Source organism: Onychomys torridus, chromosome 6, assembly GCF_903995425.1.
Source record: "Onychomys torridus chromosome 6, mOncTor1.1, whole genome shotgun sequence".
In the NCBI taxonomy this organism is placed as follows: domain Eukaryota; kingdom Metazoa; phylum Chordata; class Mammalia; order Rodentia; family Cricetidae; genus Onychomys; species Onychomys torridus.
The window spans coordinates 93170204-93196957 of NC_050448.1; the positions used below are offsets into that span (position 1 = coordinate 93170204).

A 26754-nucleotide genomic window follows, 5' to 3' on the forward strand; every position below is an offset into this window, starting at 1 on the left:
AGACACCTACTCACGTTTTAACTGCCAAATCCTGCAAACAGCGTTGCCATTTCCACCTATCAATGGCCCAGCAAAGCTCAGAGAAGGTTAATAATTTGTCTAAGGTTAAAGAGCTCATCGGTGGCAGATTGGCTTTACCTAGATTATTAAACTCATAAAAGTATAAAATAGTTCATTAACTTTAATGAAGTAAAAATTTTAGAAGCTGTTATGATAATTGGAATATGGAAAACAGGCTGCGTAAGTTTGTTCCACAATATCATTTTAGGAGAGTGCGTGCAGTTTGAGAAGTTCACATACTACTATTATGCAAGGTACCTAGAACTGTAGTCTGACAGAGCAAAGGTGTCATGAAGATGGCTTCCGACTTGGTAAGGAGCCACACCAGCCAGTGAAATAAATACAAAAACACACTAACAGTAAATGATGAACGGATGTGATCTCAGAGAACTCAAAGCTCGTTTTTTTTTCTTTTTTTTTTCCCTTAAATTACCATGTTTTTGACACATCAGCACTGTAGAATAGAAATGTAAAGCGAGGGGGCTGAGGAGATGTTTCAGCTGATACTTGAGTGTGTGATGTACAGTATCAGGATCAGAGTTCACGTCACAGCACCTTGGCCCCAAAGCCCACATATCTGTCATCCCAGTGCAAGATATAGAGGTGGGAGGGTCCCTGAGGTGGCTGGCCGGCAGCCTGGCCTAATAGGTGAGTTCCAGGTTTTGCTGTATCTCAAAAACTATGGTGGAGAGAGGTTGAAGAAGACAACTGAGGTGCATACTCATGTGTGCCTACACTACATCAACATATAAACACACACCACAGCACAGCCACACACAAAGTATCAAGGGAGCTATGACTTTTAAATGTTTAATACTTGCATTTGAAAAATCAATAATTGTGATATTTTGAAAGCATTTATCAGTATATCTAAAATATCATCATTCAACATATATCAATATAAATTTAACTAGATGTGTCTTTTATTCATTTTTCAAGTTTTCTAAATCCAGCATATATTTGACAACTTAATTCAGATACTGAGTCTTCATCTGAAATATTTGATCCACATTTAGATTTCATAGATTCCAGAGTGTAAAATGTAAGCTTGCATACCCAATTAGTTCCAGTTTCAAACATATTTAAAAATTGCCTGATAACCTAATCAAGCAGTAGTTTTGAGATCAGTTTAATTCAATTAGACTTCATTTAATTAAAATCAGATAGAATAAAAGATTTGGTTCCTGTAGTTATAGCAGCCACAGTTGAAGGAGTCATCCGCTGTAGTATCTACAGAGTCCATATTGGATTCAGTGCTTCAGTGAAGGGCAGTCCTTAAAAGAGAATTCAGTGCCAATCAGACAAAGAAGCTCATGCTTAGGTAATGGTTGAATTAGGTTGTGACTGCCCAAAGAACAAGAATTTCTAATTCTCAAACCTAATTTGGGCATATCTGAAGCAAAACTTGGAGATCTGAGGATTTTGCTTAAGCCAGTAGGAAAGAGAATGTGGAGCATAATTAATACATGGGAGAGAGAGAACTGCTCACTTTGGGTAAGGGGTGGAGGTGCTGGAGGAGCAGAGCAGGAAGAAGACTAACTAGCTATCTTGTGCATTTGCTTATGTATATGAGTACCTCTAAATTAGACTACATCCCAAATGAAAGTTATCCTTGGATAATAGAAGGACTTATACTTCATTTCTGGATTGAATTGGTAGAACACCTATCTTAATATGTCCCCAATACAGGAAAGTGGGTAACTAATAATATGGTTGCCATGGGAACTAGAGGTATCAAGGCCATAGATGAGTGATGGTGGGGAGTAATGGTTATTCCTTTTTCCAGCATAGTCTGTATTATATGTGTTCCTTTTGTCATTCAAAGACAGGATCATGGCTTCACAGAGTCTTTTTCTCTTCCCATCTCCAGGGAACATTTTCTATTTATAAGGACTTACGTGATTAGAAAAACATTCTCACAAGAAATAGCACAGCAATGGATGATAGGTTGCTAAGATTAGGAACCTAAGGTTAGAAGATGTGAAGACGAAAAGATGGTCATTGTTTATGACTATAGATGGACCAAATGAGTACAAGGGGGCATGACTCCTCTTGCTAGCTCTGGTCTTCTATCTTGGGAAATAGGAATTTTGTTTTCTTTGACTTCTTTCTGAGACACAGGAGGGCACAATAAAAAGGACTTTGTTGGCTGGGCGGTGGTGGCGCATGCCTGTAATCCCAGCACTCGGGAGGCAGAGGCAGGTGGATCTCTGTGAGTTCAAGGCCAGCCTGGTCTACAGAGCTAGTCCAGGATAGACTCCAAAGTTGCAGAGAAACCCTGTCTCAAAAAAACGGAAAAAAAAAAAAAAAGGACTTTGTTTCTGAGGCCTCCTAATATCTTTACTTTCAATAAGTATGGCAAAAATCCCTGACTTGGTATTCATCTTCTGAGTTCTGACACTTTAACCTATGACTTTTTTGGCTGGTTTCCTAGAATACAAATCTGTCTTGGAAAGTCCTTAGTTTTCCACTATTACAATATTCCCATTCTGTTCATTCTGCACATATTCTCAAATGCTTTTATGCTACTATTTGGGAAAATTTATAAATACAAATAACAATATGAAGTAAAATTATAACACTGATAAGGTTTCAGGACTGGAGCATGAGCGTGAAGGAACACCTGTGTTTGTCTGCATTAAAGTTGCTGTGTCATTTTGCAAACAGCATTCCATCTTGGAGGTTTGTCATTTGAGGGGCTCTCTTCAGCCATCTAAAAGACCAGAAAAGAGCTGGTCTGATAAATGCCAGGATAAAAGTTCAAGGTGGTTTTTACAAATTGAATGTTACTTTGAAAAATTCTACAAGTGCAGAATAAAAGGAACTTGAATGGGCTTCAGTCTCTGTTAAGAAGCTATGGAAGACTCAGTCAATGACAGACAGAATAATATGAGTAGTAATGTTAGGAAGATATGAAATAAGTCCCAGTATCTAAGATTATATTAACCCAAACAGTCAAAAGCTAAGACATTAAAAGATATTCTAACCCTGACCTGATTACCAAATATGGACTATTGAGTTGGGTTGATAGTTTACCATCTAGAAGAACCACACTGCTCCTCAGGTTGGTCAGTGAGTAGGTACTTTAACGGGGTACTTAATTTGTAAACTTGCTTCATAATTTTCCCATATTATTTTTTATTCTAAAATAATTTTATTTTCCCCCCTTTTTATTATATTTGTGTTTTAATTTTACACATCAGCCATGGGTTCCCCTGTCCCCCCCCCCCCGCCCCGCCCCACCTTCCTCCCCTCCCCTCCCCTCCATTCCCATCTCCTCCAGGGCCAAGACTCCCCTGGGGATTCATTTAAACTTGGTGGATTCAGTACAGGCAGGTCCAGTCCCCTCCTTCCAGACTGAGCAAAGTGTCCCTGTGTAAGCCCAAGGTTCCAAACAGCCAGCTCAGGCACTAAGGACAGGTCCCGGTCCCACAGCCTGGGTGCCTCCCAAACAGTTCAAGCTATTCAATTGTCTCACTTATCCAGAGGCCTGATCCAGCTGGGGGCTCCACAGCCTTTGGTTCACAATTCATGTGCTTCCATTCATCTGGCCTTTCGTCCCCGTGTTTTTTCCAATCCTGGGCTCAACAATTCACACTCCCACAGTCCCTCCTCCTTCTTGACAACTGGACACACGGCTCCACCTGGGGGCTGGAGAGATGGCTCAGAGGTTAAGAACACTGACTGCAATTTTCCCATATCTTAAAAAAAAGTAGGAACCAGAAATTGTAAGATAAAAATGTGTTTCTTTACAGTTTGCCTGACTCAGGGAGGAGAAGACTCATTTGTCTCTTTTCTGTTGCAGTGCGTGTAATTTTATAGAGAAGGAGGAAGGAAAAGCCAACAGATAGTCACATGCTATGATGCTTAAATGATGAGATGTGTTCCATGGTTTCAGGAATCTGAACACTTGCTCTCTAGCTGATGGTCTTGTTTGGGAGGTCTGGAAGGTGTGGCCTTGTTTGAGGGTGTGGCTCTGGAGGTGGGCTTTGAGAGATAAAAGACTCTTGTCCTTTCTAGTGTGCTCTCTCTTCTGTGTGCTTGTTGTTCAAGATGTGAGCTCTGGGCATTGAGTTCCTGTCTCTGCGGCTGCCATGCTTCCTGACCATGACAGGGTCCTATCCCTCTGCAATTGTAAGCCCAATGAACCAGTCCTTCTATAAATTACCTTGTCCATGGTGTTTTATTACAATAATAGAAAAGTAACTAATACATAGGATAATTTTACTGAGGCAAATTGTCAGAACCATGTGAGATGTTTTTTCCTGAGAAGCAAGTTCCTCTTCTTGCTTGAGCTGTCATTGTGCGGTATGGAATTCCTCATGATTTTTAAAAATTCTTTGAGGTCTATTTTTTCAGTAGTCTGATGATTAAAGGGAGGGATACAAGTGTGTCTCTTTAGATTATCTGCTGTACCATGAGGCTGCCAGCCAATGGTTACATGCTCACTGGAGGTCTTAGTCTGAGCGCTACATTTTTGGGAAATGACTTGTTAGAAAACTTTGAAATGTAGAGTTGTTCCTGCCCTGGGGGAGGAAATTGAGGCTATTTTGTCAATTGCAAAGAGGAAGCCAGGGGGAGAGAGTACATGATAATCATTTACAAGATGACAAGTAAAGCGTGCCTTCAGGATCTAAAAGGAAGGGAGCAAAGGATAAAACAGTATGACAAAAAACGTGGCAGAACCCTGAAGACAGGAGGAGGTCCCTTGATACTTGGCCATAATGCTATCTTAAGTCTAATGATCACCATTCAGCAGGCCCTGTTCCAGAATCATAGTCCTGATTCTATGACGCTTCCTGTTCTTGCTCCAACTTAACCCCTATAGTTATTTAGGCTTTACTATAGACCAAATGCTGTGCTGTGCACTTTAGCTACACTATCGTATTTGAGCCTTAACATACTGTGGGGCAATATCTTAATTGTCTTCTGTGTTTGGTAAATAGACATGCTTAGACTTGTGTCTTATTATTTTTCTATCTCTATGATAAGACACCATAACCAAGGCAACTTATAGAGGAAAGCCATTATTTGTGACTTACAGTTTCATATGTCTAGAGTTCATGACCATCATGGCTGGGAGCATGGCAGCAGACAGACAGACATGATGCTGGAACAGTAGCTGAGAGCTTTCATCTTGATCCATAAGCATGAGGCAGAAAGAGCTAACTGGGAATGGCATGGGCGTTTGAAACCTCGACCACTGACCCTAATGACATACCCACTTCAACAAGACCACACCTCCTAATGTTTCCCCAACAGTTCCACTAACTGGATACCAAGCGTTCAAATATAAGACCCTATGGGGACCATTCTTTTTCAAATCACCGTGACTTGCTTTATGCAAGTGTCAGAGTTGGGACTCTAGCACATGTTTTTCTGATTCAAATGTGGATGGTTTAATCACTATGACATACTTACTTCACCCCATGGAACAGTGTTACAATTCTTAGCATTAATTAATTCATACTTTAAACAGATAATCCCTGAGTATGGTTGTTTTCTGTTAAACATAGGAAATACCACAAACACAATGACTCAGAACAATGCAAGTTGTGATCTTAGAATTTTATAGGTCAGAAGTCAAATATGGGTCTCATTGGGAACTTGTCATCTGTTACCAACCTTGAGGACATTCAAGTGGTCAATTAGTCCCTCACTTTTCCTAGCTTTTTCATAGTATATCTGTGTTCCTTCCATCCGTGGCTTCACCAAGTCTTTTTCTCTGGCAACAATGAGGTAACATTATCTGTTTTTAAAAACTCCAGTGATTAGGAACCACATTCACAAGAAATAACAAGGAACTGAAGATTCATAGATGTCATTTTGGGGCTCATATTCTTCTTGTCATAAGTGACTACCCCATTGACCTTGCTCCTGGAAATACAAGACAATAAAAGGAGGAAGACAACAAGTTAGTAAACAAATATATATTCAAGATAATTTCAAGTGATGGTGTGCTTTCAGGTAATGGGAGTTGAAATGTACACCTTTCCCCAACTATGCCTTTTTCATGCTTCCTTCATGCAGAAAGCTTTGAGTGCCTACTATATAAATAGCCTTCTACGTATTTCAGATATAGCAGTGAATGGACAAAGGTTCCATTCTAATAGAATATTATAATGGAGAGAAGCATGGCAATATATACATTATTCTACAAAGTGAAAAATGTTACAAATACTCTGTGCTCTCTTGTATCTATCTTTCACTCAATCCTCTCTTTATTAAGTTTAGTTTTATTAAGAGCTCCTTGTAAGTCAGGCCAAGCGCCAAGTGCAGAGTTTACAGTGAAGGACCAGGCTTCATTACTATATCTCCCCTGTAGTGGGAGAAACAAATAAGAAAATAAGAATTAGACACCATGGTAAGAGTTCTGAGAAGATGAGAAAGGTTCTTTGGGAGCACACGGCTGGATTACCCATGTTATCACCTGTGTCTAGCTTTGTTCCCCATAATAGTTTCAGTTTCCACTGGCCTGGACACCCATGCTCATCCTTCAGAATAAAACCTTGCATGCTTTCTACTTGGAGAAATTCAACACAGCCTTTGACACATAGCAGGTGCTTACCAAGTTAAATATATTGGCTATAACAGGACTCTTTTATAAGTAGTATATTTTGTAATTTGGCTAAATGATTGTCATTTACTATAACAAATGAGACAACCAATATCACACAATAATAGCCCATTGTAGCTATAGAAGCAACTAGTCAGAAAGCCTATGTGTATATGCATTACTTGTGTATATTTAAATAAGCAAAGAAAAATCTGAAAGAGTATATATAGTGGGATTTTAACAGGAATCAAATGATAAGCTTTGGCCTTCTGCATCTTCTTATATTTAATGGGTGAATAAGGATGGACAATACAGTTAAATTAGTTGGCTGTAACCTAGTTAACATCCACAGACCCTTGAGAATGGAGGGAACACCATCCTGCTCAAATCACACCCACCTTCTGTTTGTGTTTATTTTAGTTACATTTTAACATCTGGTTAACCTAGATGGTTTCATAGGTGAATTAGAAACCAAGAAAGCATAAATAATCAATTCCTGTCCTATATCTAGCATCCTCGGTAGATCATTATGCTATAATTTCCCCTTCTGCAGATTAGCGTTGATAGAATTTCCACAAGGATAACACAAGTAGACTGTTTGAAAGGCTCTTGTCATAAAGAACTAGAGTGTTGCATAGTTCAGATGAAAAATTTGTCTTTTGTTATATTCATGGTGATTACACTTCAACAATACATGTACTTTATAAAGCATTGTTATGATCAACCTTAATGTTATATTTGTGGCTTGTAAAATTATTATAACTTTTGCAATTCTCACAGCTCTCAATCCTGTGACCTCTCACACTCCATTCTGGGTTTGAACATTAGCCTTGGATTTAATAGAAGAAAAATCAAACTTGAATTCTTTCTAATAGAGGCATATTTTCATTAGTTTGCATACTGGCTAGACTGTCTGGGGCTCTCTGTGTACCTTACTGAGTCAGTAGTTCAGGAAATGAGTCATCCTTGAACTTGAAGCAGCTATAACCCAAGCCAATAATTTGTCTGGACCACCATAATTGATCAAGTAAACAGTGAAATTGTATCTGAGGTGGCCCCTGGGGAATGATAACAAGCACTTACCAAAGCCATAGAGATTCTGTAGGGATTTTGCCCTTCTTCGTATTCTCCATCCCTAATGCTGGAGCAGGCTATTTTGTTAGTCTTAGAATGCTATGGTGGCATCTTTCTCTTGTGTATATTTCTACCTGTCTTGCATCTGTTTAGGTGCTTTGACCATTTTCTCCACAGAAGAACTCAGTGAAGAAAAAAGAATTGCAAGTGCAGCCAAAGCCCTCATGACCAGGAAGTGCCAAAGCTCTTCGCTTATAGTCCCATTTCTTCTCTGCCAATGGTGCCACCCCTAATATAAAATTATGTGGCCTACAATAACCTTTGTCTTTTCTTTTTCCCGAGACAGGGTTTCTCTGTGTAGCTTTGCGCCTTTTTTTGGAACTCACTTAGTAGCCCAGGCTGGCCTCGAACTCACAGAGATCCAACTGGCTCTGCCTCCCAAGTGCTGGGCTTAAAGGTGTGCACCACCACTGCCCGGCCAATAAGCTTTATCTTGATCCACTTTTTAATTTATAAAATGAAGATATAATGATATCAAATTTGTAGGATTATTGTAAAAAGTTAATAAGATAAATTCTTAAAAACATTGCCTTGAATAGGAACCACTTACTATACAATGACAGATCTAATAAATATTAGCATGATTCATATCATTCAGTTAATGCACATTTATTCTAATAAGAGTAGGTTATCTTTTGAATTTTCCAGATGTGAAGAAATGAAAAAGTGGAGAATTGTTAAAGAAAATTCCATGAGTGACCCAAATTTCACATGCCTTCAGAAGAGAGATTTCCCTATTGGCAACATCACTGCAAAACCTCCCTGGCCTGATGTCTTTGTTATTCCTGTGGACAGAGTTCCTCAATGCCCTGTCTCACAAGGGCAACACCATACTTTACTCTTTCTTATCTCTCCCTCTGTATCCTTGTTCTCTATAAATGAAATCTGAAGGACCCTGAACACAAGCTGAAACTCTACAGGCCTTGCTCCAAATGTCTTTGGCCAACTGAGACAATCCCTCTCCTTTCTTTTTATATTTCATTCAGAATATTGAGCCCTGAGACAAATTACAAAGGACTAGAACTTGGCCATGGAGAAGATGAGAATTGTTTCAACTGCTTATGCATGCATAAGCTTCTTCTGGCAGCTAACATTGCCCTGAAAAAAAAAAGCAAAAAGATAATTGCTGGATTTCATAGTATTCTAAAATGGTCATTATAAACTAAAAGTTTAGACACAGCTCTTTCAGTCTACTCTCATAAGCAAATGTATTTCTATCTGATTAAAGATAACAGTCAAGACTATAGAATATAATGATAGATTACATCCATCTATAAGTATTTTTCTTATAATACTTATAGATTGTTATCAGTACCAGATATTTACTGATATTAACACCATACAATCTAGGTGTGCTTTCAAACCTGCCTCTTTCACAATTTCTGTATTGTTAACTTGAGTACTGTCACTATCCACCTAGAAGTCAGCAGGTTTGCTAATAGAATGACATGTGATTTAAATTATGAGCAATGAAGCTATAGAATAAGTGAGATTGGGAGAAGAACCAGATTATTCCTGAGCATGCTGCTTACAAACTGGATATATTTCCTTCAGCACATCTGGTTAACACTGTGTTCTTTATTGGTGTTTAATCTCATGTTTTCAGATAACAACATAAAAACTTGTCTCTTTACTGTCTGGACTACATTATTCACAGTCCCATCAATTTGGTAGAAATGTCCATTTAATTTTTCTAGCTATTTTTAATCCTGATTTGACTAAGTGTACATCCTGTCCACACAGCACAACAAATGGAAACACCAATATACCATCAATTTACCCCTTATAACAGTAATGTTGAGAGTGACCTAACATGTAAATTCAGGTTAAACAAAAGGTCATTAAAAGTGTTTGTGAGATGGAGGGTAGGAGAGCACTTGGAATAACTGTGCTCAAGTTCCTAGATGATGATGCATAAGACTTGGTTCTCATAGGATGGAAGAGATGGCTTAGCAGTCAACATACTGCTCTTGCAGAGGACCTGAGTTTGTTTGTTCCCAGCATCCACAGCTCACAACTGCCTATAACTTCAGTTCCAGGGGATCTGTTACATCTGGCCTCTACCTGCAATCATGTGACATGTGGACACACACACACACACACACACACACACACACACACACACACACACATTTTTTAAATGGTAATTAGTAAGAAATGGCCATGACAGATTAGTTAAATAATTGGCACTCTTAAATTCTACATTTAAGAAATAGTCATCAAAAGCTTAATTTCAGGTATGGTGGCACACACCTATAATCCCATCATTCAAGGTCAGCTCTGGCTATGTAGGGAGTTGGAATCCTATGTAGCTCAACAGCAAATAATCATCTTTTTTTTTTAGACTACTAGAATCATAAACTGTAGTTGATGATTAAAACCACACAGCCATATATAGATGATAAATATATTTTCGTAACTTATGCATAATGTATTTGATGTGTATCTCAAGGAAATACTTTGGTGAAAATTCTTGTTTTATTTGCTATTTCAGATGTATATTACCAACACTATCAAAGCCAAAGGCACCAGACTTGCTAAGCCTGTTCTATGCTTGGGACTAATGTGTCTGGCCTTTCTTACTGGACTCAACAGAGTAGCAGAATATCGAAATCATTGGTCTGATGTGATAGCAGGCTTTCTAGTTGGAATATCCATAGCAGTATTTCTGGTAAGTATAATTTTAAAAGTATGCTTGTTTTTAATAAACTTGAACATCATTTCTAAGAAACTGCAAGGATGAATCATTGTGATATGTGGTAATATATATGTTTTTGATCATGCATTTTTCTTTCTTGCATTTATTCTTCTTAAGATTAGATTTGGAGAGGGATAATAAATAAATTATACACCTAAAATACTTTTATATAAAATGATCAGAGCTAAAAACAAGTCATCCTCAAATAGTATTTTACATTTTTTTTATGGGGATCTGGGGGAGACACATGTACCATGGTGTTCATGCATAGATCCGAAGGACATCTTACAAGCATTGGTTCTCTCCCTCCACCATGTGAGGGCTGAGGGTTAAACTCAGGTCAAGTACTTTTATTCACTAAGCCATCTCACCTGTCCCTCCTCAGCTAGTATTGTAGACTAGGTTGTTTGTGTATTTACAAAATTCTTTAGGATGGTTTGCCTCTAGTGTATTAAAACATCCTCAGGGACCCAAGAGCCTCATGCCGATAGTCTGAGTACTCCATAAGATCTGTGCCACACATGTTCCCACAGCATAGAATTGTAAGACAAATCACTTCAGCCCAGGGACTGAAACAGTCAGTCCACACAGTGAAGGAAGTGCACAGTCTTTGATGGAGTGCCACCTGTATGCCTGCTAAAATAAGAGACTTGCAATGTATCTATAATTTTGTTCACTAGATTTCAGCCAAGCTGGGTGGTGGTGGCACATGCCTTTAATCCCAGCACTAAGGAGGCAGAGCCAGGCAGATCTCTGTGAGTTTGAGGCCAGTGAGTTCCAGGAAAGGCACAAAGCTACATAGAGAAACCCTGTCTCTTGACAAAAACCAAAAAAAAAAAAAAAAAAAAAAAAGGTTTCAGCCTAAGTTGAAAATTGTCAGTCCATTACTCGTGGGCCTTTATATACCATTTTACATTTTACCTAGATGACCAAGTACATAGTTTCTCAATCAAAAGGATTTTACAGGGACGTGCTATAGTTTAAGAGACACTTTACTTCCATTTTGATTCAGTTTGAGTTGTTTTCAATATACTTGCTTCTTTCTCCCTTTCTCCGCCTTCTTTTTCTAGTTAATAATCAGTAGGCAAATAACATGTGTGAACTTTTCATTTATGTGTTTGAGTACAATTTATGTGCCTGGAATTTGAAAGGAAAAGTTTTCTTTAAAACCTCCTGTAGAAAATTAATGGACATGACCTCATGTCTATTCTATATCCTGAATTTCATTTCTTTTTTTTTTTTTTTCCTTGTAACACCATTGACTGTTAGTCTCAAGGTCATTGGAAGACTCTGGATGGAAAGTTTATTCAAAATCTGTCGAGTTGAATAGTCAATTCAGAATGTCCCTCCCTGTCACAGATTGAGTTTGTAGGTTCAGTCAGAGAAGAGGAAGGAATATTGAGTAACCTGGTGGGCTCCAGTCAGCACTTTCCTTTTATGGCAATATTCTGGCAGCTCCTGGCCTCTGATTGGCTAGGGATTGAGCTTCATGGGAATAGCTGGGATTCAGTTGCTTGGTTACAGGTGCACTCCTAGATAAGATACAGATTGTTTACTGTTGAGTCTTGCAGGCACTTTTGGCTAAATTTCATCATTCAAATACAGCAACAGAATTGGGCTAAAGTTACCATTTAACACCCCTGTCTCTTTGTATTCTCTTGATGCCTCATGAACTTCAGGGCCAAACATGGATCACAAACTTCCCTTGCTTTCACTCAGCACAGTTGAAACTGGTTAACTTTTAAAATAAAGCAAAAAATGTGATGGAAATTATGATGTTACCGAATTTAGCTCCCTAGGTGTAGATTATCTTCCCTGGCACCTCATCAGCCTCCTGCTGTTCTCCCTGTGGCCATTCCAATCTTCCTGCACTTCCAGAGAGCATCTTAGTGCCTGGCCAGATCCTTTAAAACCAGAACCTTAGTGTCTTCTCACACCAGTCCCTATCTAAGAACTTGAGAAATGAGGAAGAGCTAGCCTGTGAATCTCCCCTGAGCTCAAGCCCCATTTTTTGAGCATATTCAATCCAAGAAGGTATATTACATATATTCCAAAATTTTCCTTTAAATATGACACATGAGACACATATAAAAATGACTCCATGACAAGGCTTTGCCAAAACAGTGCTTCAACCATGTAACTAAATATGAATTATGTTCTCATTAATGATTATTTATGAGTGTGAGTGTGTAACTCGAATTCTAAAAGGTTTTATAATAAAAACATGGAGCCTGATATGGGGGTGAATGCTGAAAGATCAATGAAGCAGAGCAAGCCTCAGCCACCTCTTACCTCACCAACTTCTCAGCCTGAAAGAGCCTCAGCTGATAAGCCTCTACCCAAATAAGTTTCCTCAGCCAAAAAGGCTTCTAGTTCATGTCTCCTCACACCTTATAAACCTTTCTCCACCCAGCCATTATTTTATTATTTATTATTTTAGACAAAAATGGGAAAAAGTGGTGATAAATTGTGAACCCTAATAAAATAGGCCTGAAGATTAGAAGACAAAACAAGCCATTAGATTAAACATAGAGGCCAGGCAGTGGTGGCACACACCTTTAATCCCAGAATTAGAGAGGTTGAGACAGGAAGTAATGGCTGGGTGGAGAAAGGTTTATAAGGTGTGAGGAGACAGGAACTAGAAGCCTTTTTGGCTGAGGAAGCTTATTTGGGTAGAGGCCTATCAGCTGAGGCTCTGTCAGGCTCTTTCTGGTGAGGCAAGAGGTGGTAGCTGTGGCTTACTCTGCTTCTCTGATCTTTCACCCCAATATCTGGTTCCGTTTTTTTTTTTTTTTTCTATTTATTTTTTATTTTTTTATTTTTTTTTTTTTTTTTATTAGAAGACCGATTTAACATTTGTGTTACAGAACTGCCCAAAGGTACCAACTGGTGAGTCAAGGAAGCTCTTGTAAGCATGGCCTGTCTCCAGTGGAGTTGAGAGTTTTGTTTGGGGGATTAGCCTATTATTCCCTTAACCTCTCCTTCTCTCTCCTCCATCACAAAATAAAATTCTGCCAAGTCCCTACAAGTGCAGTGCTTGGTGATATGAATAAATACCTGAGAAAAAAAGAGATAGCCAAGATACTTAAATATATTATAATCTACTAGGAAAACAGACATGGAGCTTTACAGAGAATTAAATACCAATAGGTGCTGGAAATATTAACTTCACTGGGGTAACTAACATACCAGTCAAGAAGACATGATGTACCAACTTGGGAAAGTTATAAAGAGGATAGGTTGATTCTGTGTATGGAAAGAGAACAAAGCACAAGACACAGAGACAATATGAAAGGCTGCCTAAGGACAACAAGCATGGAGCCCTTCCTATACTACAGGCCCAGGACACACTTTGTGCATGAGAAAGCAGAGCATCCTGGAATGGCACTAGTCTCCCATCATGAATGGCAGGATGGAAAGGGTTTCTGTGCCAGGAGAAAAATGTGGACCTTTGTTTAAAATGTAGGTGAGTTAGTCCCTGCCTTCAAATGAGTAGAAACTGAATAAGCTTGTTTGAGTCCAAGTTTCTTCATGGACTCAATTTTTCTCATTGAGTACTTTATTGAGCTTTCTGTGCTACTATATCCCTCTTTAAATGAGGATAATCACAGCCTCCCTAAAGGCTCATTTTTGGACTTACAGAAGGTTAAACAAAGTAGTACGTGCTTCGTGAATGGCCCCGGGAATGAGTGAAGTACAATTCCATAAGTGGTAGTTTGTTTCCACTCATTACCTTTTACCATATGAGATTTTTGCTTTAAAAATATGCTCTAGAATAAAACTGCAGGAGAAGATAGAGGAGACACGTTATGAAGAACCAGGGAAATAAGACAGTGTAAACTGGACCATAGAGACAGAGAGAGAAGGGAGAGTCTTTGGACGGGAGAGGGAAGAAGAGCCTGAGGGAACACAAGATGATGTGGCTGAGGTACAGGAAACAACTTGTGATGATGCCCAGATGCCTCATTTGGATAACCTGGTAGAGCATTCGTTTTGTGCAGCCATTCCAACTCCGGCTTTCAAATGTCCTGCAATTATTATGCAGTATTTTCCAGATTCAAAAATGATTCCAAAATAAAATTAACATCAGTCTACTCCAAGCCCCTGTCTTGGTTCAAAGACACCTCCTCTCATCACCCATTATCTATACCTAGCATTTACCTCTGACTCATTCTCTTAGTTCATCCCCCACAGCCAGTGATTCATCTACTCCAGGTTCATTTCTACTACCCAATTATTTCTCTGTGTCTTATATCAGTCCTTCTAACCAGAACTGCGTGCTTCCTATCTCATGTACAGCTACTGCTCCCTTATTTCAGACATCCCTCACACCACCACCTTGCTGCTTTTGTCTATATTGTAAATATTTCATTGTCAGCAACAAGACAAAGCAAAATCTTCACCGATGCATCAACTTCAAACATTCCACTGCACTTCCAGGGTCCACCTTGACCTGACTGCTTACTTACTAGGGAAAGGTACTCTATGCTTTTCACTCTCTCACTCTTGGAATCTCACTGAGCCTCCTGCCCTTATCAAAAACAAGCCTGCCCTTCCTACACATTTGGTTTGTGGGAATTCCCTTTCTTTTGTGTATTTCAGTTGAAAGTGAGAAGAAGGGGATGGGTATCTGAGTCCTGCTTTTGAATGTGTCTGACCTGCTTGTGTTACTCATATTTCACTATTTCCCCCAAAGGGAAATCTTCCTCAAGCCATGCTCAGAACATCTCTCCTTAGTCTCTGTTTTGTGTTTCTCCCCAACACATTGCGACTCCTAGATACCACATCTGATTTGTTTTTGTTTTTGTTTTTTTTTGATCACCCATGTCTTGCAAATAAGCCTCTGTGAAGAAATATTTCTGTTCATTTTGTTCACTGCATATCTTTTCAAGTGTCTGGAATAAGGTCTTGAATACGGGCAGAATGGATGAATAACTGTTTAATTTGCTACCATGAGGTTTTTGAAAGACTCGACAAAATTTCATGTGTAGTAAGCATAGCCTTGCTGCACTGCTTATCATGTCCACCCCTTACACTTCTCTTCCAATCTGCTACATAGCTAAGATTTGGCTCAGACAAGCCCCACTTTTCCTAGGCAGTAACCCTCATTACCTACTTCTTGTTTGCCCCCTCAATTCTTACTATGTATCAGTCTGTACTGTTAGCATCCTAAAAGGAATTAAATTGTATTCTAAATCTGTCCTTATCTCTGTATATTTTACTCAAGGGTAAGGAGTAGAATCATCATGCTTTTCAAAATACAGAACAACTAGTTTTGAGAAGGAGTTATTGATTGATTATTCCTGATACATAGAAGTGTTCAGCTTTGTTGATTCCAATAATAGGCTTGTCATGTTATCTTATGTAAGAGTAACAAATATTGCGCCATTTTATTGAGATATATTGTCCTCACTATGCAGATTAAAAACTGAGACCTAGTTATATTAAAGAGCTTGAGCATGATCTTTGCACATAAAGTTAGTATATAAAAGAACCCCTAATTAGGAGCCAATACTGTTTGACTTCACAAGGTTCATAATGAAATAATTATGGGAAGAAAAATTGAATACATAAAACCTTATTATGAATACAACATAAAGTAACCAAAAATATGTGTGATGTTGGTTAATTGGTGTAACCTTTTTAGGAGAATATAGACTTAACACAAGTTGAAGCCACTGATATAAAATTATAGTGTTTGAAAGGAAATTAACTTTTAATTATAGACATATACCACAAAATGTGATCAGAATGTACATTCATTCATTTCTGTACTCATTCTTGAATGATGTCACTCACTGTGACAGTGGGGTACAGGGAAAGCAAACTTCATATGGGGGTCCTTATTTGTGCAGTGTAGACTCTTAGAAGAGACATGAATCAAAGTATTTCCTTATCCAGTATGAAATTTCATACTGAGACCAGTGCTCTGACAGATGGACTCAGAATTCTATGTTAGCATAGGGCAAACAAACACACTGAAACTCAGTGAGCTTGTGAAGCTGAGTGCTCAGGGGAGACTCCCATGAGAAAGTGAGGAGATAAAGCATGTGTTGCACGTATGTGAGAAGTTCTGATTTCCAGAACCTGCAAAATGCTGGGGGGAGCAATGTGCATGTCTTCAATCCCTGCACATGGAAGGCCGAGAAAGAACACATTTTGGACAAGCTGGCTAGGTCGACTGGTAGGTTTGGTGAGCTCTGAGTTGAAATAAGAGATCTTGCCTGAAAATATGGTAGAAAAGTGTTTGCTGGAAGTGAGTTATGATATGGATGTGAAACTGTTTGTTTCATTGCAATTGCTACCCAAAGTTATCAAATCTATCCTTTATGTGTTAGAACAGTGCTCATTCATCAAACTTCAGTCTGCAGACCAAGTTTGACCTGCTGCCTGCTTTAGTAAGGGAAGCTTATCAGAGTATCAACATGACTCTTCTCTTTTGAACAAATAGAATTGCTGCTTTCCCTTCAAAAGGGAAGAGTTGAGTAGTTGCTGTTGACTATGACCCCACAACACCAAAGAATATTTACTACATTATTTAATATCATCCCTTTCCAGAAAAAACATTCTGACTCTATTTCTTAAGCAATCAATTTGTCTTAGTCTTTTGTGGAATAATGAAAGCAAAAACTTCATAGGATAGAAAACATACTGAATAACAGTCTTCAAGCCCTCACCATCCTTACTTTAAAGATCATGGTAATGCAGGAAAAGCCATGGTAGTGTAGTATTGGGGTTTGTTCTATGTCCTACAGTTCTTCTAGGATGTAGTAAAGTTTACAAAAAAAGGTAAATCACAGCTTGCAAAGAAAAAAATTATGATGTAAAGTATCATAGTATATGTTATTATTTCATACACTTGTATATTGTATTCAAGAATGGGTGAGTAACCAAGGTTTAATTGATATTTAGAATTACTGAGCAATAAGTAGTTGGAGAAATGGCTCAATGGTTAAGAGCACTGGCAGATCTTGCAGAGAACCTATGTTTTGTTCCTATTGCCCACATGTTGTGGTTCACAACCATCTGTACCTCTAGTTCCAGGTCATCTGACCTCTTCTGACCTCTGTAGTTAGAGTTTTCCTACCTGGCCCAGAGTCAGGACAAATCTCTCTCACCCACCAGTCCCACAGTCTCTCAGACCCAACCAAGAAAGCACACAGAGACTTATATTGCTTACAAACTGTATGGCCGTGGCAGGCTTCTTGTTATCTACTTCTTATATCTTAAATTTACCCATTTCTGTTAGTCTATACTTTGCCACATGTCTTGTGGCTTACCAGTGTCTTTACTTGTTGCTTCTCATGGTGGCGGCTGGCGGTGTCTCTCTCCAGCCTTTTACTTCCCAGCATTCTCTTCTCTGCTGTCCTGCCTATACTTCCTGCCTGGCCACTGGCCAATCAGCATTTTATTTATATAGAGTGATATCCACAGCAGACCTCCTTGGGCAACAGGCATGTACATGCATGCAAAACATGTTACACATAAAATAAATAAATCTTTAAAAAATTTAGAAATAAATGTTAATTAATAAGTCTAACAAAAGTCTTCCATTGATGAGTTTATGAAAATATACAGTTTAAACATATCATTATTGATTAAGCATTTGCTTAATTTAAAATGAGTACTAGGTTGAAACTACATGTTAAATCCTATTTATTCTAGAATATAAAGTCCAGGGAAAGAAAATAACACAGTACCCAGTAGTTAATATAAACTCACCATAGGAAATAATTTCCCTGTGTTGCTTAAGTTATTGTTTCTTAAATATGATTCACCTGCATCAGAAACTTCTGGAATGCACTTAAAAGTTCTGTCTTCTATATCCTATTTGTCACCTACTGAATTAGAAACTCTGGGAGATGCATTAGGAATGTACATTTTTAACATTACAGGAACTTAATTTTCATGTGTGGTTCAGCTCACATTCTTTCACCTCTAGGATATAATCAGTTAAAATGAGGGTCAATTTCCTCTGTGTAAAGGGTCTTCTACTTTAGCATAGCTCTGCTAATCTATTGTTCAAATCTTACATATATATGAGACACAATAGATAATAAACTACTATAATTAAAGGGATATTATTACATTAGAGAGTGCCAACTGTCAAAGATTAGTGTGAATATAATAATCTTAAAGCAGTGAGAAATAATGAGCATGAAAACAAAGTTGTAGGGTAGCCACATTAGGGAAAGGTTAGCCTGCTGTGAATTTTTATAAGGTCATGGTGTTAACTTTGGATTGAATTGAATAGTGTCTATACATTAATGAACATTTTGGAATAACAGACTTGTTATTATTCATTCTGATACATATTCATTGGTGAATTTTCTTGAACCTATCTACATTGGAATAACTATTCAAATTTATTCATGGTAAATCTATGTGTAAAGTTTTATTTCTATAACATTTAGATAATTTAAAAAACTTGGTTGCTATAGGAATATTATTAAACTCCTCAAAGGGGTGATTTTTGTAGGATATATGACTTACTTAACTGCAATTTGTTTCGTGAAATTTTAGGTTGTGTGCGTGGTAAATAATTTCAAAGGAAGACAACCAGAAAATGGGCACACACATAGGGACAACGTGGCCCGGATGCAGATGGTCAACATCCCTCGAGTAGAAAGCCCTTTGGAAAAGGTAGCGTCTGTACAGGTGACTCAACTTCCGTACTAGACTGAATCCCACAGTTACTTCTGTTTGTGTGTTCAGAGAGCATGCAGTTATTTTTTTGCTTGCTTAATCTCAGAATCTAGCGTGTCAATTCACAAGAATTTATCCCCAGAGAGATCGTCTTAGAAAATGCATATCTCGTGTAAAAGGAAGCTTGGTAACTATGCATAGAACCCATTCAGCACTTCGCTAGAATGTCTAAGAAATACTATTCACTGGCCTAACAGACAGGCAGAAGGAAAAGACACATTTGTTTTCAAATATATGCATATTTTCATGAGGTCTACTCCCTTTCTCTCATGTTATCTCTCTATGAGAAAGTGCTTCATAAACCGTCATCATGAAGTTAGTGCACAGGAGACATGCTCTGAATCTCAGTACACACAGACCAGGCAGCATGCAAACTCCAGTTGTGCTTTTTTTTTTTTTTTTTTTTTTTTTTTTTTTGGTTTTTTGAGACAGGGTTTCTCTGTGTAGCTTTGTGCCTTTCCTGGATCTCACTCTGTAGACCAGGCTGGCCTTGAACTCACAAAGATCTGCCTGGCTCTGCCTCCCGAGTGCTGGGATTAAAGGCGTGTGCCCCCACCGCCCGGCCAGCTGTGCTTTCTTGATGGAAGAGGTACTGAGGGTTAGGCTGGGCTGAGTCTGTGCATAGATAATGTTTTAAACAGCAGGTCCAGGCCTCAGTGGGTGTCCCTGTAAGCAAGAAGTCAAGTACTTTACAAAAACTGTTCTTGTAACTTCTATGAACCAGATAGGGGGTGTTTCCTAAATGTTGCAGCGGTTCCTTGCAACTGTGATTAGTTAAATGATTACTCAACGGCCACCTCACAGCTTCTCTCCAGTCCTGTGCCCACATATTTTAATGTTTTTTTTTTAGTTTAAATTAAAATATAATTACATCCTTTCCCCCTTTCCTTTCTTCCCTTCAGCTTTTCCAAAGTACTTTTTTTTCTTGTTTTTTCTCAAATTCATATGTCTTTATGTTTTCTTCTCATTCCTTCCTCACCCCTACTGGTCTCTCCTGTCTGCCCATTAACTGTTCACCTCCCTTCCCTCTGACGGTTTCTCACTCTGCCTTATCACGTGTAGAATACAACTTCCTGAGAGATAATCATAAGCTACCCTTGACTACAGAGAAAGCAAATGTTTTCTTTTTGAATGAATAGAAGTTGATGCGTAGGGTAGGGTGCATTGTTAACACACTTTAAGGCTCATGGGGTCAGTGGGGGTCAGTAGGGCACTGCTAAGCATATGTCACAGCATAGCGCAGGTGCCAACTTGGTTTGTTACATTTATGGAAAATGGTATTCTTTGTGAAGGATCCCGTGTGTTCAATGTTATCAGATTAATCATGTGTGTCATATTCACTCCTCAGTGTCCCTCTTCTGCACTTTCTAGAGTCCCCATTACACCTCCCTCTCAATTTCATGTCTTCCTTTTAAAATTGTTTTAGAAAAAAAAATCACTGAGTCCAATTCGTGCTTCCTATTTGTGCATGGATGTGAATCATCCATGGGGCATGGCTAACTTACTAGTGAGCACCCCATAAAGAAAACTGGGGTGGCTTGGGATGGAGGACTGGATGAGAGAAGAGGGAAGATCTGTGGGTGGTATGTAGAGTGAATAGAAAATTTCTTAATAAAGAAAAATGAAAGAAAAAAAGAAAAGGAATTCTCCTTCCCTCAGCATCAATCAACAACTATCAATGCTCTTCAGATAGGGATGGGGCCTAAGGAGCTCTTCCCCATCCTGTGCTAGCAATTTTAACTGGCTTGACTTGTGTAGATTAGCACTGCTGCCTCAAGTTCATGTACGCAGCAGCTGTAGCATGTCTGGAGGACAACATTTTATAGCTCTTCTCCTTATTCTCTGGCTCTTCTTTCCATTCCATCTTCCACTATATTCCTTGAGACGTATGCAGGAAAAAGTTAATACAGATGTCCTGCCTACAGTTGAGCACTTACAGTTGTTCATTCTTAGATAATGAGCAGTAATGAGTCTCAGGTTAACTGATTTCTGCTGTGGTAGGGAAGCATCTATAACTAAGTTTGGGAGCAGCACAGGTCTGCTACTATAGTCATAGTTAGAAGTCAGTTTGACAACATGACCATTAAAACAAACAAACAAACAAACAAACAAACAAAACCAGTAACTTTAGTAGGTGCTCTCCTAGGTCAAATGAGTTCCCTAATCACGGGATTTGACCATGCTTACAGTACCAGTCATGAATTCCCTCCTATGAAGCAGACCTCCAACCAACAGACACAGTGAAATATTATTCAACTATAAAGAAATCTATAGTCATTGACTTTGAAGGAAAAAAATGTACCGAGTAAAGTGGCCCAGATCTCTCAAAATGAAAACTGTATGTTCTCTTTTGTATGTGGATTCTAGATTCAAATCTTTTAAATCTGCAGTATATGTGGAATCCAAGAAACTATAAACAAGCCATTAGCAGCAGAAGGATGACATTAGGGAGAAGAAATTTTAGAATGTAGGTGAAATGAAAGCTTGCCAGGGACAGAAGTGTTCTAGTGTATAGAGGAGTGATGAGAACTGAGAAATAAGGGACCAGGGGAAGGATACTTTTCATATGGTGAAACACCATCACTTGTGAGGAAGGGTCATAGGGTCTCTAGAAGCTAAGTAAGTCTGAACATTCATTGCAGTTTACGAAATGAATGATTCATCTGTGGAAACTGGCTCATCAGAGTCCAGTGTGAGAGTTCCTTGTTAGTCACAAAGCACTTGGAATCATGTCTGGTACCTGTGAAACTCAACAAGGTCAATTATTATTATTATTATTGTTATTATTATTATTATTATTATTATTATTATTATTACTACTACTACAGTGGTAAAATGCAACAGGTCCATCAAAATAAAAAATCTATTGTAAAGTATTTTAAAAATAAACATTTTGGGGATTGAGGATTTACCTCAGTGGTAGAGTGCTTGCCTAGCAAGCGCAAGGCCCTGGGTTTGGTCCTCAGCTCAAAAAAAAAAATTACACATTTTGGAGGTTTAGGATGCTTGAAACTGGGTCTCATGTAACCCAGGCTGGCCTCACATTTGCCATGTAGCCTAGGATAGCCTTGAAATCCTGATCCTCCTGCCTTCACCTAAGTTCTGGTATTGCAGGTGTCCCCCACCACACTTGACTCAAAAGAAATGTTATGTATACGATACTTTGTGTATGTGCATAGTGAAGGCAGTTATTCAAAATACCTCACAAGATATTCACCTCTAGTATCTGTAGAGGAGTGTGAGTGTGGTGAGGTGAGGGGAGGGGAGAGAGAGAAAGACAGAGATAGAGAGACAGAGATACACAGAGACAGAGAGAGAGAAGAGAGGCAGAGACAGAGAGAACAAATGTAATAATGCTCAAACATTAAGAGATTAGACTGAGAGACAAGGCAGTATGTCCACTCCCAGGCCTTTCCTTTTCTTTCCCTGTGTTTCCTCTTCTCTTTTCTGACTCTAGTTCTCCTCTCTCTCTCTCTCTCTCTGTGTGTGTGTTTTTCCCTTAACTTCTTCCCTCACTATCTCTATAATCAGCTACTACGCTGTTCATAAATAAATGCCCAACTAGAGATCATTACAGTTTTAAAATATTCCGTTTTCTTAAGCTGAATTCTAGAAGGTTCTGCTTATGTTTCCTCATTAAACCCATTAACTGATAAGTTCCTTAGGAAAAATGAAAATCTCTCCAGGATATTTTACCTCCCCATGCTATTCCCTTGAGCTCTACACAATCCTTTTGAAAGTGCTTCCTTTATTTCTTCTGTGCCAAATTAAACACAGAAATCCTGCTTGTAGCTCTCGTGTATTCCCTTCAGGGTTCAGTTTTCCTATCAGTCCAGGGTCTGTGGCCTTTGCATATGCGGGTGATTTTCCCTTTGTAGGCTGCCTTAAAGTTCCTACCATCTCATTCCCAGGGAATCAGCTCCCTTCAGATACCACACCTCCCTTTCTCCCAGACTCATTCTGTTTGCTTCCTCCTTCAAGGCTCATTTCCAGCAGAATTGGCAGTGTTGTTAGTTTCGGGATGTTTCCAGAAACTTAAAACGCTATTAATTTCCCTTGGGAATCCAAGAATCAAGGATCTGTGTTTTCATAGTTCTACTGCTTTTTGCCTTCTATTTTAGGAAGAATAAAGAAGGCCTTGATATCAAAATAATTCATTACCAAAGAGAATTACAGCAGTATGTTGGGAATTTCTATCAGATACAGCATAAATAGATCCATGCTGAGGAAAATCCTTCCCTACTCCAGATTTTATTCTTGATTCATGCCAGATGAAGGAACCCTTTTTAAACGGAATGAGTATCCCCAAACTGAGTGGGTCACTGCTTCCATTCAAAAGAATAAATGCAAGTCAAGCAAACAGCTGGCAAGATGCCTAAGTGGTTAAGACACTGTCTGCTCTTGCAGAAGACCCAGGTTTGGTTCTCAGTACCCACTTGGCAACTCACAACTGTCTGTAGCTCCAGACACTCTCCCAAGATAAGACACAATCTTTTTTATTCTTTGGGTACCAGACACACATGTGGTATACATACATACATATAGAAAAAATACCACTGAAACATATAAATAAAAACCAATATTTAAAATTAACCAAGCAGATCAAAAGCAAGAGAAAAAAACTGCTTTCAAGGACTCCACCAGCTTTATGGAGTAGAAGTTAAGCTGTACAGAACCATGGTATGTAGTGGGTCAACAAGCACTGAATGAAACTATATAGAAATAAAGTTCTCTTCCTGAAAATGCCCATGGTCTGAATCTCCTCACACATTCTAATCGAATGAGGACAGAGAACTACATCTTGCATCTCTTTCACTCAGATAGAAGTTGAAGATCCCATAAGGGAAATGTTTAGATTGGTCATGAATCCTTTCTTACACATTTTAGGAAATTTAACTGAGCTAAATATATGTTACTTCATGTGGGAATAATCAAGGCATAAACTTAGATTCCTTAATGTGACTTTGTGACCAACATGAGAGACAGTGTATGCCTTTTATTGCCTGGGCAGGTGATGGGAGGAAGAGAGGGCAGAGATGATACGATTAGTAATGTGCTTGCTCCACAAGCATGAGGGCTGAGTTTGGATCTCAGGCATGCACATGAAAGGCAGGTGCTGTCATGTGTGTCTATGACCCCGGTGCTGAGAAAGCAGAAACAGGGAACCATTTTTACCTTGGGTATCTCTACTTTTAGGGGCAACTCTGTCTAAAAACAAAGGATTGGAAAAGCCATTCAGTGTTGACCTCTGGCTTCTGCACATGTTAAGTTTCCATTGACCTGCACATACAAAGGCACATATCTGCGCAAGTATTGTACAACTCCCCCTGACACACACACCATAAGAAATTGGATTGTATTTATTGTCCATAGTATCTCCTTCCCACGGTACAGGAAATGAAAAAGAACACGTGGAATGAAAGATAAACTATGACCCGTAGGATTAGAAAGCAGGGAAGGCACAAGGTGGTGGCATGGCAGTATCAAATCAACAAATTATAACAAAAATAATAAAGGAGAAGGGAAAACCATGCTGGGGAAAGTAAAAACATGTCGATTAAGATCGGCTACAGAGAGAGCTGGGGCGATGGCTCAGTAATTACAAGGGGATGCTGCTCTTAGAGCAGGTGCCCAAGGTCTAGCCCCAGCATCAGGGTTAGGAGGCTTAGGGCTACCTGAAACCAAGCTCCAGGGTATCTTACAGCTCTGACCTTCTCAAGTACCTGCTCATGTGCATAAACTCATATATGGTTACACACACACACACACACACACACACACACACACACACACACACACACACATACACACACACACATACACACACACACCGCACGTATAAGTACTCACATTTTCTTTGTAGAGGTGTGTGTGTGTGTGTGTGTGTGTGTGTGTGTGTGTGTGTGTTGTCTAGACTAAAGCAGGATTTATTAGATTGGAAATAGGTGCTCCTATAATGGCTGTCTGCATATTGGAGATCCAAAGAAAGATAGAGCCAGTTCTAAGTAGATATGTTCTTTTCTCCAGGTGATAAGAATCAATCAATCATAGGAAAATAATTTACTCTTGCCAACAAGAAAGGAAAAGTCCTGGTAGGGATATTTTAGAAATAGACTTCCTTGTGTAGTTATGACAAATGGCTTTTCACAAACCTGTGCCTATCAATGAAACTGGTCGTGTGAATGCATAACCTGAGTAGCAAAATGGTCAGCTGAATGAAAAGTGGTTGTGAGCAGTAGCAATTGTTCCAGAAGTCTCTAGATGTCACAGAGTATGTACCATTACAGATGGAATGTTCCACGCTTAAAACCATGGGAACTGAAGGAAATGATATGGATTCTAAAAAAATTCCAATGACCAGGGAGGCCTGTTGCACTGACCTTAACATTGTTTTGGCAGCAGATTATAGAATGACAAGAATCAAGGAGAAATATGAACTGAAAGTTATTCAGAATGGTATGAGTGTGTGTGTGTGTGTGTGTGTGTGTGTGTGTGTGTGTGTGTGTGTGTGTGTGTAAAGAGAGCTAGTTGGGCTTGAAGTCCAGTTCCTCTGTACTTCAAACCCAGGATTTCTTGTGTGGTTCCTTGCTAAGATAAATATGATTATACACTGTAGTGCTCCCTGTGAGAAATTCCTTTGAAGTTTCAGGATGTCATGAGTAACTGGCCATCTACTTAAGAGTCAATTGCTTTTCTATAAAGCAAATCTTTGTTTCATGGAGCTGCTGAATGGTATGCAATGCTCTATAGAACCACACAAGACAATTTTAGTAGTGGTTAGATGTTGCCGTAGTTAGTGGGAGTAAATCAATTCACACTTTAGGCACTTAAGGAAAATTTTGAGCATGTAGGAAAACTTTAAAAAAAAATAAAAATTTACATCCTATTCTCATGTATTTTATTTTGCTTTTAAAAAATGGAAACAAATAAAATGCAGCAGGCATCTACTCCTGAGCTGATCTTGTTTATTTGTGTTGATTTTCCTTCCTTCCTCCCTCCCTCCCTCCCTCCCTCCCTTCTTTCTTTTTCTTTCTTTCTTTCTTTCTTTCTTTCTTTCTTTCTTTCTTTCTTTCTTTCTCTCTTCCTTCCTTCCTTTAATTCTTTTGTTCTTTTATGTGTGTTTGTTAGCTTCTTGCTGTTGTTAATTTGAGCTAAACATAGATATAGGTAGGTAGGTAGACAGACAGACAGATAGATAGACAGATAGACAGACAGGAGGGCAGATGGATAGAGTGAACATGAAGTTAGGTGGGTGGGGAGGTGAGGAAGATTTGGAAGGAGTTGGGGAGGGGAAAACATGATTGAAATATTTTGTTTGAAAAAAACTTTTAGACAACAAGAAAAAGCAAAGATAATTGCAGCAGCTATAACATCCTTTGGACTAACTCTACACTGGATACACTAATGTCCTGAGTCATTGTTTCAAATTATTGCTTTTGTTATTCATGTCTGAGCATTCAGGATTTATTTTTTCACACAATAGATGAATCATCTTATACAAGGTAAAGAATAACAGGCAGAATTTTTTTCCAGTTATCCAACAGCCTTTTATAAAAGCCCCTTTTTGAGAATTACTTATGAATGACATAGGGGTGATGAG

At 38.8% G+C, this 26754-nt stretch overlaps 1 protein-coding gene across 2 annotated transcripts in view; it reads left to right on the forward strand.

Moving 5' to 3' along the window:
- The window catches only part of Plppr5 (phospholipid phosphatase related 5), a 122197-nt gene that overhangs the window by 86359 nt on the left and 9084 nt on the right, over nt 1-26754 (forward strand). The window contains exons 4-5 of one of the 2 annotated variants that reach the window (XM_036190935.1): nt 10245-10421; nt 18972-19091. In XM_036190935.1, the coding sequence (XP_036046828.1) occupies nt 10245-10421; nt 18972-19091 (297 nt within the window). Of the gene's footprint in view, nt 1-10244; nt 10422-18971; nt 19107-26754 lie in introns of both variants that reach the window. The other variant, XM_036190934.1, reaches the window with a different exon arrangement.